Raw genomic sequence first — 13,261 nt, 5'->3', positions numbered from 1 at the left:
TTTTTTTCCTTCAGCCATCCTCCTTCACTAGGGTAAATTATCAGTCTTGCTAACAAATGCAAAGCCATAGCTGCTAGAATATAAACTAGTTTGTTCTTCATAGTAGAAATGCAAAGATTGTCTCTGAAACCCGTGCCCAGTTACACTGAAGACAAAAGTTATAACGCTGAGGCATTAAGAAGGCATGAATATCTGCCTTTGTCTTTTAACTACAAATTATTGAAGGGTTTCAAGTACTCAAGGCAGGAGATGAGATAAGATTTGTACTTAGTCCTCATACATGTATTTCAGAGTCTATTCCACAAAGGGATTCCTGACAGGAATGCGGACACCAAGGGGCCACAGCACTGACTATGGAGACAAAGACCAAGACCTTGAGGCCTGTGTCCATCTGTCATTAAAAAGCTACTCATTAAATCCATGCCTGCTGACATACAAGTTGGATTTTATTTTCCCTCTATTAATCGGATAAGAAAAGAAGTCCTTTCCTAAGGTGCACACAAAGCCGCACAGCAACAGGATCTCAGGATCAACTCCCCCCGACATCCACATCCATTCCAAATGTTTGGCAGAGATGCCAGCTCCCCATAGCGCTTCACAACTGCGAGCAGGGAGTCAGCAGTTCCGAAATCTGTGTTGTCTTCACGTCAGTGTTGGGTTTGGGACTTTGACGGAGGAGGGCAACACATGGATGTTTAAGGAAAAAGAATATGACACATTTGAGGGACCTTTTCACAACCATTTTGTAGACTATAAGCTCAACAGCAGAGACTGGACATGTCCTAAGAGGCAGGGAATACTAGTACACGTAGCACTGTTCACGTTTATGTGCTTACGTGTGAGACGAAAACATAAGCCATATGTATTAATGTTATCTAGGAAGCAACTGAATGATTACATTATCCGTCACAGTATTTGTAAAACAGGTTGTTGTAAACTTCAAACACTAGCAATCATATGGGAAATCAGCCATACAGCATTTGTCCTCTGGAATTGCTCTCCAACTCTTGCACCATGCAGAAAACTGAATAGTGACCAAAACCAAATAAATAAGGCTCAAAAGCCGTGTAAAGTGGGTCTGTCTGAACAGACGAAAGAATATTTTTGTTTTCAGCTAAGCACTTAAACATCAGTCCACTTTCAAAGTGCAGTGAAGGTTGCAAAGCACATGAAAGCAACTAATCCTGGAGAAGAACCACATCTTTGCTCCACCAAATCCGGGGAGAGAACTGACAGGATAAGAGGCATGAAGGACATGTGAATCACCTGTAGAGATGGGTGGCCTAAGCAGGAGTCTGCAGAGCGATGCCTTCCTGATTCATGAATGCTGCATTTCTTTTCTGATCAGGACTATGGGGTTTTTTTGCATCTTAATAGATGCTCATAGTTGAGTGTATGATAAATCTGGTGATTCTAGCTGGTTGCCAAATTACACACGACTACATGCATCCAATATTTTAACGTGTGGTATTTCTTTCCAGGGTAGAAAGGGTGCTTTTCTTCTGTTCAGCAGGTATCCCTCCAAACCAGTGGATTGTTGGGGCACATTTTATACAGTATTCAGAGTATCCAGGTTATTCATACTACTGTATCAGTATATTAGTGCTCAGTGCGTGGCTCTATTTAACTTGGACAGGTACAGAATACTCAGCAACAATTAAGCATTTGAGAGCATCTTTCCAGGGTAGCAAGGGAAAGGACGCATTGCTCTTTGCGGTAGTTTCCATTATTTAGTTTATCTGTTTCAGCCACAATTCTATTTTAATAAATTCTACTGCTCAGTTTCCAAAAATAAATTAAGGGTATATACACTAAACAAGGGAAAAACTTTTTGCTGTAACTGGCTTTGTTTGCACAGGAACAAATGGGGTAAAGTAGCCTAGAAATCAAAAGAAGACTAATCAGATCAAACTATCATAAATAATCTTAATGGCAGTAAACCCCTCCTAATTTTACTGCAGAACATGACAGGTTTATTCTAGGTCTACGTGATAGTTCCTACAGCAGCAAAGGAAGAGACTCAGATGTATTGCAATTGCATCCTGTATTCAAACAGAGCATTTCACAGAAGAAATCTGTGCAGTCCCTCAGGGACATCATTTGGTGCACAACATTCATCTAGGGATGTGCTGCTGTTCCAGGCACTGCTCCATTGATCCTGTCCTGCCCAAACCGCTGTGCAGGATCACACTACTCTGGGCTGCGTGTTGCAGGGAAGGCCTTTGCTGACTCCTTTGAGTTCAGAATGGAAATATACTAAACACATACTCATTTCTCCTAATTTCCGTTCCTTCCTTCTGTATTTGCTGTGTGATCCAAGTTTTACAAAGCCTGGAGTACAGAGAAGCCTAGCAACCACCTTGAGAATCAGCAGAAGCAGAAATAACTCCTCTGCTAACAACTACTTAAGTTTTACACCTGTGAATGAGCCCTTTGCATGGACACTTGTAATACAAACAGCTTTTCCCAGAGATGGCAGTTGCTCTGAGAAAAAAAATACCACCAGCACAGACCTGCTATTTAACTGGTAACAGGTCCGGTGCTTTTCTTCTGTTCAGCAGGTATCTCTCCAAACCAGTAGATTGTTGGGTCACATTTTATACCGTATTCAGAGTATCCAGGTTATTCATACTACTGTATCAGTATATTAGTCCTCAGTGCGGTGGCTCTATTTAACTTGGACAGGTACAGAGTACTCAGCAACAATTAAGCATTTGAGAGATGTTCTATATTCAGTTAATTCCCTGTACTTTCCACTTCCCTGGGCAGCCTGCTCCAATGCCTGACAACGGTTTTGGTGAAGACGTTTTCCCTAATGTCCAATCTAAACCTCCCTTGGCGCAAATTGTGGCCATTTTCTCTTGTCCTTTTGCTTGTCCCTTGGGAGAAGAGACCAACTCCCCCCTCGCCATGTTCCGGCCCTGGGAACACCACGTAAGACTGGCCACATGTGCATTTAAGAAAGTGCAGCTCACACAAAATGGAATGGTTTGCATCGAAAGGCAATAAGGGACAGTAGCTAGCGCTATATTATTTGAAGCATATACAGAGCAGTAGATAACTTATCATGTAACATTTATACACATTCCACGGATGTGCTCTCCTTCTTGTAAATGCTGTTGTACTTTTTATAGATTTCCAGCACCACGTCCCACATAATATTACCATACAACTGTGCAAAAACTTCCCCAGAGAACGCAATTGCCACTGTGAGCAGGCCATTCCGCTAAACAGACCCTTCTTTTGCTGCTGAATATTGGACCCATAACACTATAATGCCTTTTGGCCTCTTTTGAGCAAGTCTTATCCCCATCTGTAGCCCTTTGAACTTCTGAAAAGCCGTCAGCACAAACAGCAATTACACAGCACATCATGAACACACAAAAAAGTTATCAAGTATTAACAAATTCCATATTGTCTGCCAAATTACAGTAACTTTTGCACATGGACCTCACTTTACCCCGCTATAAAAGTTACCCATAATTCTCTTAACTACTTTTAAAGGATAAAACGATAAGGTCAGAGGTAATGAGATAACACCAAAATGACTCGTTAAAAGTTTTGAGTTTTAGCACTTGCCTACCAAGAAAACACTAGAATAAAGTTCTTCTCAGTAAACAATATGTTTCCCTAATACTGCATGTGCATCTGCACAGCCTTCATTTGATTCCAGTGACAAGTCTCTAAGAAAGTAATGAATGAGCCCTGCAGCTCTGTAGTAAATATAAACACATACTAGGTTTGTTCAGGGTTGGGAAAAAAATCCCACCACACTGATGTATTAGAAGCAAACCACCTCCTCCGTCTGTACCATCATGCAATACTTCTAAGTTTTGCTAACTTCTCAGAAACATTCATTTTTCATTTTTGAAAAAATCTAAACCTAGATGAAACAAAATTTGACTGCTATAAAATAAGTCTGCCTGAAGTCAAGTGCCCTAAGCAGGAGTCTGCAGAGCGATGCCTTCCTGATTCATGAACGCTGCATTTGTTTTCTGATCAGGGCTATGGGGTTTTTTTGCATCTTAACACATTTTTTTAAAATAATACTATTCATATTAGTAAATCTATCATTTTGTTCAACAGCTAAAGAGTTGAGCTTTTCTCGCTATAGCATTCTAAATGGTTCCTGGTCTAAGACTAGAGCTGGTTGGATCATGAAGGTCCTCAAGGCTAAATTAGGCATGTGGAAACTTTTTTCATTACAGACACCATGAAATCTTGCACAGCAGGCCCAGGAGTGGGATGGGCAGAAGGATGAACTGGCTTTCTGGCATTTCTGACATGCTGGAGTCAAGTTCACATGTGTGACCAGGAAAACTGATTCTCTTTACTGGCATTTAACCATATAATATCATTTAGTAACCTCTTTGTCCATCACCTTTCTTTTCCTTTTATAGGCACTCCTTGGCAGCAGCTCACAGTTGAGTATATGATAAATCTGGTGATTCTAGCTGGTTGCCAAATTACACATGACTACATGCATCCAACATTTTAACGTGTGGTATTTCTTTCCAGGGTAGCAAAGGAAAGGACGCATTGCTCTTTGCAGTAGTTTCCGTTATTTAGTTTATCCGTTTCAGCTACAATTCTATTTTAATAAATTCTACTGCTCAGTTTCCAAAAATAAATTAAGGGTACAAACACTAAACAAGGGAAAACCTTTTTGCTGTAACTGGCTGTGTTTGCACAGGAACAAACGGGGTAAAGTAGCCTAGAAATCAAAAGAAGACTAATCAGATCAAACGGATCAACAGAGTCCCACGGGGCAGGAGGAGCTCTTCCTCATGCCATGGGCGGCTCTGTCACACTGCTTGTTTCAGCAGAGAACTGCCCTTGCCTCCCTGGCGAACAGGCTGCCCAGCAGCACTTCCATGCAGCTGGAGCCACTGTCACACCACAGGGCCACCACTGCCCAAGCAAGAGCTCAGCCACCTGCTGGGGCATTGTACAGTTGCTGGTCTGCATTGGTGAAGCCAGAGATGGGCCCAGGAGATTCGGGAGCTGGGGGTCCAGCCCCACAACAGCAAGTGCTGCTGCTGCCGCCCTTCCTCTTGCCCCGTGAACCGGGGCTGAGACACGCAGTAGCCAATACCAACACAAACTTCTCCAGGCAGCTCCCTGTACACATAACCATGGGTGATACGTCACATGCGGGGTGCTCATCTTAGCCTGGTCCTCCAACAAGGTCCCTTTCATCAAGTTTCCTATAAATTACCTTATCTAATTCCTCAATACAAAACAGCGCTGTGAGAACTAGGAGAGCCCAGGGCCCCCACCCTTGCAAAACTGGTTACACACGAGGCAAACGGCCACATCCTTAGAAACCTCCCCGATTCCTGACAAATTCTTCACTTACTACCCAATCGAAACTCAGCATGGGAAACCTCTAGGTCGGAACTATGCATCCATCCTGACTGATCTGAGCATTCCATTACCTGATAGACAAGGAAATTACTGCAGAGATTAAAATTTAAGGTCACCATGTGTCTGAATTTGAAGTAAATCATATTTCTCCCTGCAGATCCCCATCCACACTGAGCTGAAGATTTATTTGGGTGTGTGGTTGTGCAGCTCTGGATAGAATGTTTCTGACAGATCTCCGAAATGCCTCTGACCCCGAGGTTCTCCAAGTGGGTTCAGGGCCACATGCAGCAGCTCTGCCTAACCCTTCCTTTAGGAGCTTTCCTGTGAACAAGCAGGGTCTGTGCTCCCATCAGAGCACAATCTGGCATTTAGCACACGACAACACTATGAAAAATCCACAAAGTCCATGAAATACCCAATAATCTCCCAAGAGACAAACTCTATACCTGACAAAGTACAAATACTGCTTCCCCAGACTTTACACTATGTCAGTGTCTATTGACCCTCACGTTGTATACAGCTGAGTGCTCCCACGTTCCTGCACATGGCCATCACCACACAGAGCCTGGGCTTGAGCAGCAGGGCTGGGGAACAGGCTGCCCAGCAGCACTTTCACACAGCTGGAGCCACTGCCACACCACAGGGCCACCATTGCCCAGGCAAGAACCCAGCCAGCTGCTGGGGAACAGTAGCATTGCAGGTCTCCATCGGTGAAGCCAGAGATGGGTTCAGGGGCTTTGGGCACTAGGGGTTCACACTTGCAAGAGCAAGTGCTGCTGCTGCTGCTGCTGCTGCCAACACAAACTTCTTCAAACAGCCCCCTGAAAAATGTAAACCTGGGGCTGACATAGTTCTAAGTGAAGAAGCAGTTCCCAAACCTGATGGCCATGCACGGGGGGCTCATCTTAGCCTGGTCCTCCAACAGTGTCTCACTCATCCAGCCTCCTGCATATCACCTTGCTTGATGCCTCAGCAGAAACAGCTCTGTGAGAACCAGAAGAGCGAGTCCCCTTGCAGAAATGGCTACGCAAGTGTGAAACGAATGTGTCCTTGGAAACGCAACACCCTTCCTGACACATTCTCCCTTAAATACCCAGGTGAAAACAGCTGCAATACCACAAACAGTTAATCTTCACTCCAAAATGGCATGAGGGCTTGTCCACCATAACATGACTTCACTGTGTGTTTTCTTGCCTTAATCTTCTGTCCTTTTGAAATTCCTTGGGTTGAACCACTGCCAGGTGAAATGCTACCTCTTGATAACAAGACAACCCAAGGGAGGCGGTGCTGCAAATATCCTTCCTCCACATCCACCCGCAGTGACCAAAGGATAGAAATCTGGCTGAGCTCTCTGTGCCTGTCAGGCAGAGAGGGCAGGGCAGGGCACGGCCCGAGGGCAGAGCCACCAATAAAAGCCTCCCTGGAGGACTTCTGCCCGCTCCAGTGCAGAGCGGCTGCCACCCATTGCCATCTCCCTGCTGCCACCAGATCCTGCGCTCAACACTCCCTGTGCTCCCCTGCGTCCTGCATCAGACACAGATTAACCACAGCCCTCTGGCGACTGTCCCACATCAGGACTCCCCACGCTCCCTGCGGCTGCCCAGGAAGGCTCCTGTTCCACAGCCAGGACATTTCGCATAACGGGGCTTTGGCCAGACGGCAGCTTCCCTCCAGCCTGCTGCACAAACAGCAACAGCTCTGCTAACAGAGACCTCATGGCCACTTCGGGAAAAGTAAGGACAACTCATCTCCCTTCTTCTTTCCTCAGGGGGCCTGTTCTTGGGGAAATACTCTGCAAATGGCTCAGCCTGTGCACCTCTACTGCACACCCTCTTTCCTCTATCATTACTCCACTAATGCCTCCAAACTCCTCCAGTCACACAGCCTTCTGCTTTCATACAACTGCACATGTCGGTACCTGCCTTAGGCAATGCCTTCCTCTCCTGTTCTGCCCAGCAGCTCAGGAGTGGAAACGCTGGATCGTTCCATCCTGAAAAACACCCTCCTGCTCAGCCCCACTGTGTGTTCCCGCACTGGCAGGGAAACGTAGCTCTTCAGAGGCGCAGTCTTGCAGCCACTCCACTCCTGCATTCAACTGTTTCCTTGCCAAAACTACTTTCTAGCTGAAAGCTGAATTTTCTGCTATCGAACCAGCTCTGGGCTTTGGGACATGCCATACACAAATCACCCCTTTGGCAAGGGAAAGAATGATCCAGCTTCCTGACAGACAGGGACCATTCCATAACCTGTCTTAGAGACCTTCAGTCCTCTCTCTTACCAGACCAACAGGAAAGCTCCTAACAGGCATTTCCCTGGTACTAAAAGTGCTGCTCCCCTGGCCGGAAGATCCAGCAGCACATGCATTGCTGTCAAATCTATGCAGTATAGTTGAGTCTCTTCCCTTCAGGGATAATCTCCATGTCACCTATCAAAGTCAGCAGCATAACCCTCTCTGTTGCTTCCAGGTCATCAGATGCAGAGCTGCTGTTGCCTGGGCTGCGGGCAAACCCCTCTCTGTTGAGGAGGTGGAGGTTGCACCTCCAAAGGCAGGTGAAGTTCGTATCAAGGTAAAAATGCATTCAATTTTTCTTTTTTTTTCCTATCTTGTCAGAATTGCTCTTCTTGTGGGTTGTACCTGTCAGGGATCTGTCCCCACCCATAAGCCATAATAGTCCGGAGCAGCACTGTGAAAAATCCTTCCACAAATTGGGTTAAACAGATGCCAGAGCGTTTCTAGAGCTCAACTGCTCTTTCTTCTCCAAACAGATTGTGGCCGCTAGCATCTGTCGCACAGATGACCACGTTGTGCATGGTGGCTTTCCTAACATGGATTTCCCTATTATCCCAGGCCACGAAGGAGCTGGGATTGTGGAAAGCATTGGAGAAGGAGTGACCTCTGTGAAACCAGGTAAAACACACACACACACACCCAGGAGTCAGCTCTTAAAGCGGATGATGTTGCCCCGAGTTCAGACATTCAACCACCCTGCTCCTGCATCAGTGGCTCAAAACCTGAGTGCACACTGGTTGCACTGGGCTGTCTCATGCACATTCCAGCTCTATTCCCCATGCACACAAGTGCGTCCTCAGGACAGAGGGAGCAGAGGGTTCCTGGTAGGATGCTGCCATGGGAAAGCTCCACAGAGGCTCCAACAGGCAGCACCCCAGAGCCTGCTGAGCAAGCAGCACCTAACGGGGATCTGCTTTGTTGCAGGAGACAAAGTCATCCCCCTCTGTATTCCTAATTGTGGGGAATGCACCTTCTGCCTGAACCCTGAAGCCAACTACTGCGTGAAGTCCCAGTGAGTCTGCTTCTCCCTCCCCTCTACTCAAATGGGGTCAGCTGTCTCTCAACCAGTCTGACACCTCCACATGTGCTTTACTTGATGACAAACAAATGCATGTGCCTCCCAACAGCTGCATAGAACCACAGAACCTGATGGCTGACAAGACCAGCCGGTTCACTTGCAAAGGGAAACAGATCCACCATTTCCTGTGGGTCAGCAGTTTTGCAGAATACATCGTGACTCCTGAGTGTGCTGTTGCCAAGATAGATTCTGCTGCACCCCTGGACAAGGTCTGCTTGCTCGGCTGTGGGTTTTCCACTGGCTACGGGGCTGCCATCAACACTGCCAAGGTTGGTATTCAGGCGTGTCGAGCATCAGCCCCATGGCTGCCCTCGCACCCTCCCCAGCCCTGTGTGGCAGACACCTCCTGTTCACGCTGGAGACTCACAGGGCCCCTGTTGTGCAGGTAAAACCGGGCTCCACCTGCGCCGTCTTTGGCCTCGGAGGAGTTGGCCTCTCTGTTGTCGTGGGCTGCAAGGTGGCTGGAGCTTCCCGCATCATTGCCATTGATATCAACAAGGACAAGTTTGCCAAGGCCAAGGAGCTGGGAGCCACTGACTGCATCAATCCTCAGGACTTCAACAAGCCCATCCAGGAGGTGGTCACTGAGATGACCGGCTACGGTGTGGACTACTCCTTTGAGGCCTTTGGGAGTGCGGATACCATGGTAGTTGACATTTCAGAACGTGTCCTCTCTCCCACGTGATTCACGGGCTTCCGCCAGGGCAAAGTTCAGCCCTCCAGGCAGTTCCCTGCCTGCTGCCTGCACTATGGGACACCCCTTTGCTCAGAAAGGCCGCCTGTGGGCTTTGGGACAAAATGATGTGCGAGTCTTAAAAAAGGGAATGAGCTCTGCATGTCTGCTGTGATTTCAGATTACCATGAGGGGCAGATGGCAGCACAGAAAGAACGCTCTTCTGACAAACTCATCAGCGTGTTCTCTAATTAATTTGCCTGTCCCATTAGATTGCAGCCCTGGCCTCCTGCAATATGAACACCGGTGTCTTCGTGATGGTTGGGGAACTGCCTTCTGGTGGCGTGGTTCCTGTTGATCCTCTGCTTCTGCTGACAGGGCGTACATGGAAGGGGAGTGTACTCGGAGGTAGGAAACGCAAGACAACAATTTAGATATTTCAGTCTTTTCCCTTCACGGTAATTTCCAATTCACAGTATCACTGAATGGTTTGGTTTGGTTTGGAAGGGACCTTTGAAGGTCATCTTGTCAAACCTTTCTGCTGTGCACAGGGACATCTTTCACTAGAGCACATTACTCAAAGCCTTGTCCAACCTGACCTTGAACACTTCCAATGATGGCGCATCCATAACTTCTCTGGGCAACCTGCTCCAGTGTCTCACCACCTTTGTTGTTAAAAACTCTTTTATCCACCAGTATCTTCTAGTCTTTCTCTGCAGGGCTGTTCTCAATCAATTCTTTCTCCACTCTATACTGATACTGGGCATTGCCCCAACCCTGGTGCAGGACCTTGCACTTGGCCTCAATGAACTTCATGAGGTTCCCATGGTCCCACTCCGCAAGCCCGCCAAAGTGCCTGCAGATGGCATCCCTTCCCTCAGCTGCACCACTCAGCTTGGTGTCATCTGCAAGCATGCTGAGGGTGCACTCAATGCCTTTGTCTATGTCATTGATGAAGATATTAAATAGTACAGGCCCCATGCTGAGGCACGCTGTTCATTACTGGTGTCTACTTGGACTCTGAGCAATTGGCTATAACTCTTTGCATGTGGCCATCCAGCCAACTCCTTCCCGATCTAAGAGTTCACCTGTCAAACCCATATCTCTCCAAATTAGTGGCAATAATGTTGTGGAGGACTGTATTAAAGGCCTTACAGAAGTCCAGGTGGATGACATCTAGCTTTTCGATTGTCCACTGATGCAATCGCTCCATTGTAGAAAGCCGCTAGGGCAGTTAGGCATGATTTGCCCTTGGTGAGGCATGTCACCTCCCTGTCTTCTATATGTTTCAACATATCTTCCAGGAGGATCTGTTCCATGTTCCTACTAGGTATGGAGGTGAGGCCGACTGGTCAGTAGTTGCCAGGTTCCTTCTTTCACCCTTTTTAAAAATGGGTGTGATGCTTCCCTTTCTCCAGTCACTGGGGGTTCAGTCCTGAACCTACACTATGTGCAGGAAGATCATAAATGTCCCATGAAAGCCATTCATTGTTGCCCGACTTACACCTTCCTATGGCATCTTGCTCTCTCCTACAAGAGGCTCTACAAGACTCTTCTGCACTCTTTTGATTGCTCTCATCCTCAACCCTCTGTTGCACACATACCTGCTACTTGGCCTTTCAGGAGTGTCCACTCTAATACACACTCACCTTTAGCCCCAGCAATAGATCTTGGTTTGCATTTTACTGCAATTTAAGTGCTTGTGTTTTATGCCAGAGGAGTGGTTAATGCACCTCCAGGATCTTCTTGCTCCATCTAGCTATACTCTCAGCTCAAAGGAGGGACCCCCTGCATTTTTAGCCGCATCCTCTTAAATTTGATGCATTACAAGAAATAGGTACCATACATCACAAGGGTGCAGCCTCAGGTATATTTTACAGGTAGGCACAGCCTGGCAGATGGGACAAGCTCGTGGTCAGCTCTAATATTCTGCTCAGAGGAGAGCTGCTACACTGGCACCAGAAAACTCTACGAACATTACATTATCAAAACAGCATTTCTCTGATTATTCACAGAGAGTGATTTCTCCTGTTTCTAGGTTCGAAGGCAAGAAGTTTCATCCCCAAATTAGTTTCCAGCTATCTGGAGAAGAAATTCAACTCAGACTTGCTGATCACGCACACGCTGCCATTTGCTAAAGTGAACGAGGGATTTGAGCTGTTACGTGCAGGAAAAAGGTGAGATCCTGACCAGCACAAGTGAGGTACAGCACACACCACCTCCACCCAAAATTCAAACTGCCCAACCCCTCTGGCAGGCAGAGCACGCAATGCTCCCTTCTCAGAAAGCATCCGAGACTGTTGAGTAACAGGGCCGACTGTTTGTAAGCACAGGACAGGCAAAGGAGAGCGAGGAGTAAGGGGCATCCTTGGCAAAAACAGCATAAAAGCCAAAGGAAGGAGGAATGTTTCTGACAGTGGCAGCACAAGACTTTAGGGAGGGACAAGGTCTCCCGAGGGGTTCCATTCAGCAGGTTTGGAAGGCTGCCCTGTTGCTGCACGTCACATGCAGCAGAGTTAGGACGACGCTGCACGAGAAAGACGCAGCCGGTCCTCAGGCACACCTGCCTGCCCCGCTGCCTGCTCCTGAACACTCCCAGACACAGCCCTTGTAACTCCCCCCTTCTTTTCCGTTTTCAGTATTCGCACTGTCCTGCTCTTTTGAAGGACACAACTGTGGGAGGCTGAGCAGAGCGACCAGCACAGCAGACCACCTCCCTCCTCACCCAGCACCTCACTTCGTGAATGCAAACCAAGAACTGGCCAACACTGGTGCCACTGCCAGCTCTCCCTTGCCCAGACAAGACCCAGGAGGACGCCCCCCCGAGAGAATGCTTTTAGCAATAAAGGCCTTCAGTCAAACTTGTCCCATGCAGTGCACTCCATCAACAGAGTCCCACGGGGCAGGAGGAGCTCTTCCTCATACCACAGGCCCTTCCATCACACCCCTGGTCCAGCAGCGAACAACTGCCTTTGCACCCTCCACTACTGCTGCTTCCCACCTTTACCCACCTTACACACTTATGCCCACACGTCTCAGTCCCCATCTCAGCTGGGTGAATGCTGCAACCTCAACCAGCTAAAAGCTGACACTCCAGCCCTTTTCATATAAACATGAGGTTTTCTTATCAAATTACTTTGCCCTATTGTCTCCCAATTTTCACTTCTTGAATTCATGTTGGTTGTAATTCTAGATCTTCTTGCCTCCTCACCTCTCTGGTGGCTTTTCTCCTAATCTAGCTTTATTCTTGATAACAACATCAAAAAAATTTACAAACTAGAATCAGGAAGAGAAATTTCAAGTGCATTTATGTCCCACGATACGTAAATATAGGTGCCAGAGGTACTATACATAGGCTTGCAGGCAGTAAAAAGCAAAACCCCTCCTCACATGGCAGGAGTGCAATTCTATAGGAGCTCTCAGGATCACAACCAGTCTGGCAACTCAATTTATTCCATGCACAAAAGGAATGCAAGTATATGATCCTTACAGGTCTCTTCCAGCTTGAGATATTCTAGGATTCTATGACAGCATGGATTCAAAATTAGGAAGTGCTGTAAAATTCCTATTCTCTATTTTATCACTTTTTTTTTCCTTCAGCCATTCTCCTTCACTAGGGTAAATTATCAGTCTTGCTAACAAATGCAAAGCCATAGCTGCTAGAATATAAACTAGTTTGTTCTTCATAGTAGAAATGCAAAGATTGTCTCTGAAACCCGTGCCCAGTTACACTGAAGACAAAAGTTATAACGCTGAGGCATTAATAGGGCATGAATATCTGCCTTTGTCTTTTAACTACAAATTATTGAAGGGTTTCAAGTACTCAAGGCAGGGGATGAGATAAGATTTGTAC

The 13,261-nt window shown here is 46.9% G+C and overlaps 1 protein-coding gene across 1 annotated transcript; it reads left to right on the top strand.

Moving 5' to 3' along the window:
* Positions 1 to 7,082: 7,082 nt before the first annotated feature.
* Positions 7,083 to 12,072, top strand: LOC308040378 (alcohol dehydrogenase 1-like; the record flags this gene model as incomplete). The annotated part of the gene is made up of 9 exons (XM_080344350.1): positions 7,083 to 7,100; positions 7,833 to 7,934; positions 8,134 to 8,275; positions 8,582 to 8,669; positions 8,785 to 9,004; positions 9,121 to 9,381; positions 9,681 to 9,816; positions 11,447 to 11,585; positions 12,048 to 12,072. 9 exons carry the CDS (start codon positions 7,083 to 7,085, stop codon positions 12,070 to 12,072), a joined length of 1,131 nt encoding a protein of 376 aa, XP_080200476.1.
* Positions 12,073 to 13,261: the final 1,189 nt, after the last annotated feature.

Source organism: Nesoenas mayeri, assembly GCF_963082525.1.
Source record: "Nesoenas mayeri genome assembly, chromosome: 4".
NCBI classification, from domain to species: Eukaryota; Metazoa; Chordata; class Aves; order Columbiformes; family Columbidae; genus Nesoenas; species Nesoenas mayeri.
Note: the sequence above shows the minus strand (reverse complement) of the source record. Positions and strands in the feature narration are given on the sequence as shown.